The sequence below is a fragment of the Sinocyclocheilus rhinocerous genome, unplaced genomic scaffold (assembly GCF_001515625.1).
Source record: "Sinocyclocheilus rhinocerous isolate Xijiao unplaced genomic scaffold, SAMN03320098_v1.1 scaffold2160, whole genome shotgun sequence".
Taxonomy (NCBI): Eukaryota; Metazoa; Chordata; class Actinopteri; order Cypriniformes; family Cyprinidae; genus Sinocyclocheilus; species Sinocyclocheilus rhinocerous.
The window spans coordinates 359,697-362,615 of NW_015646171.1; the positions used below are offsets into that span (position 1 = coordinate 359,697).

The 2,919-nt window shown below is 42.7% G+C and overlaps 1 protein-coding gene across 1 annotated transcript in view; it reads right to left on the reverse strand.

Moving 5' to 3' along the window:
* Positions 1–856: 856 nt before the first annotated feature.
* LOC107707091 (muscarinic acetylcholine receptor M2-like) overlaps positions 857–2,919 on the reverse strand; it is a 3,559-nt gene continuing 1,496 nt past the window's right edge. The window contains exon 2 of the mRNA XM_016510974.1: positions 857–2,094. Within this exon, the coding sequence (XP_016366460.1) occupies positions 1,140–2,094 (955 nt within the window). The 3' untranslated portion in view covers positions 857–1,139. The remainder of the gene's footprint in view (positions 2,095–2,919) is intronic.

Genomic DNA, 2,919 nt, shown 5'->3' on the forward strand with positions numbered 1-2,919 from the left:
TGCTCACGTAGCTGGTGTTTTCCTTTTTTCGCCCGAGCGTGAGTGAACTGTTTTGTGTAAATGCAAAGCAGAGGTGAGGTGGATGCTAATGGCTGCGTGCCTGTGAGAGCCTCTTCATCCTGCGCGTCTGTTCACTTTAAAAGGTTTAGATTTGCATCCCTGGAGACCCCGAGCACTCAAAACCCATCCACTTTAACATACGGGCACATCGGAGGGCCTCTTCAACCCTCTTATTGCTCTCGGAGAGCACACACACACACACACACGACAAATACACACAAACCCTGCAACCAGCAACCTGTCGTACTGTCATTGTAGATGCTTGCATTTATTGAAGCTTTAAAGTCAACATGAGCCTCTTTACTTCCTTAATGCATGTTACTGGTTTTATTTGGCACGATTCATTGGTGCACATTATTAAAACTGTCTTTGCAATCTAAATAAAATCAAGATATGAATTTCACTCTGGTTACAGAAGTACACAGGTTTCATGTTGACTTTAGCTACAAACTTACATACGCACCGTCATCCAGCATGCAGCCACACACACGACACAGATACAGTACATGATTATATACACGTATATACAGGTGTGATTTTATACTGAAGCTCAAACACGTTTGGTTTGGATCTTCAGTCAGCCCTGTTGTCCCCTTATTTGTGTATTATTGAATAGTACAGACTCCAATCTCACCATCTATTTGCTCGTATTGTTTTTTTGTTTTTTTTACTTTTTTGTTTGTAAATCAAATATTTAAGCACTTCTTTTGTGACATGCATCACCTCTATGCGTATGTAAAGATTATCTACAACAGATTATCTCTCTATATAAAAAACAACAAATGCAATCACACATCTGCCCAGACGCACACATCTGCGAAATTTTTAGGGGAAATCTGTGATTTTAAACATGGTGAAATGTGTACAAATACTTGTAGCTGACAGTGTCAAATTCGCCAAACTACAAGGATGGAGGATTCTTAAAACTTTGTATATGATGGGTGTTGATGGGTCAATCTTCATTTTATAATTGCTGTTTTACTGCATCTTTCCACACATACAAACACATCCACACATATACCTTTGTCACCAGAACACACATGTAAAATATAACGCATGCATACACTTTTTGTTGCTGCTCATCGGGCCGAGCGTATGTTCTTGTACTGGCAGAGCAGCAGGTGTTTGAAGGTCTTTTTGAAGGTGATGTTGCAGAGGGCGTAGCAAGCGGGGTTGATCGTGCTGTTGATGTAGCAGAGCCAGTATCCGATGGTCCACACGGTGTTGGGAATGCAGCTGGAGCAGAAGGTGTTGATGAGGACCATCACGTTGTAGGGCGTCCAAGTAGCCACGAACGCCACCAGGATGGCCATGATGGTGCGCGTCACCTTCTTTTCCCGAGAGGGCGGTGCTTTTTTCTTCTTGGGTGGCTGCTTGGTCATTTTCACGATCTTCCTCGCCACGTGGTTCTGCCTCTCAGTTGCTGGGACGATCTCCACCGTTGCATTTGAAGGTGCGTAACAGTCACCCTTTGGCGATTTGGTGATGATCTTGATGCACGTCAGTTTGGAGCCTCCAGCTTTGGCGCGGTGTCGTGCGGGAGCCTGGTTGTCGTTGGCTTTGGATGGTGCTGCTTCATCCTTTTGATTGGTTACTGCACCGCTGCCAGAGGTGGAGTCATTGGAGGTTTCTTTCTCCTCCGCGGGAAGGCAGTTTACTTGTCCTCCCTCCTCCGCCTCCGCTTCTCCGCTCGCTGTGGATGGCGCTTTGCCGTTCTGGAGTTTGGCATCGTGTTGGTTGGCGGCGTCATCTGTTAGCTGGGTCTGTCCTCGATCTGTTTCTTCAGCTGTTAGGTTGTTGTTGGTGGGTTTGTTGGCCGTGTTTTCACGGATCTGATTGGACGAGGCTACATCGTGGTTGCCGCCCGACGGCTTGCGGTTGTCCTTCTTGACACGGCTCTTGCTGGCGCGGGATATCTGCCAATACAGCACCATCATGATGATGACGGGCAGGTAGAAAGCAGCTATGGCTGTGCCGAAAGTGACCGCGGCGTTGGAGAAGAACTGAATGTAGCACTGATTCTTATCAAAGCAACTGTATTAAAGTTTTTCAGTCAAGAGCAGTGAGTGATTTTTCTCTGTGTTTTGTCGTTTTATTAACATTAAAGGGATAGTTCACCCAAAAATGAAACTTCTGTTATTTACTCACTCTCAAGTTGTTTTAAACCTGAATGAGTTTCTTTCTTCTGTTGAACATAAAAGTTATTTTGAAGAATGTGGGTAACCAAACAGTTGCTGGTCCCCAGTGACTTCCATAGTATTTTTTTTTCCTATCAAAGGCAATGGTGACCAGCAACTGTTTGGTTACCCACATTCTTCAAAATATCTTCTTTTGTGTTCAGCACAAGGAATAAATTAATACAATTTTGGTATAACACGTGAGTGAGTAAATAATGACAGAATTAAAATTTTTGGGTGAACTATCCCTTTAATGACAAGCGGCATCATGTTTAGTACTGTCGCTTTAAGACCTACATGCATGTAATATACAGGCACGCATCCGTTTTTCTCTCAAGTGTTTACTTTCACTTTAGACATAACCAACTGCGTTTATATGTAAACCTTGTGTGTTTTTGACAATATTAGAACAAAAAATAACTCTACTGCTGAGTTAACATTTGATGCGAATGTATGTCGCGTTGTACAGTATATTGAGACGGAGGCACCAGAACTGCAACTGATTGAATGTGCTGCTGTAGCACGATACTACGATATTTCTTCAAAAGCAGATCGTGGAGACATTTTAATCATTCACGATCAAAAATCATATTATCGTACACCCCTAATACAGATACAATTTTGATAATATATTAGTAAATGTTGAAATTAACATTAACTAAGATTAATAAATGCTTTAGAA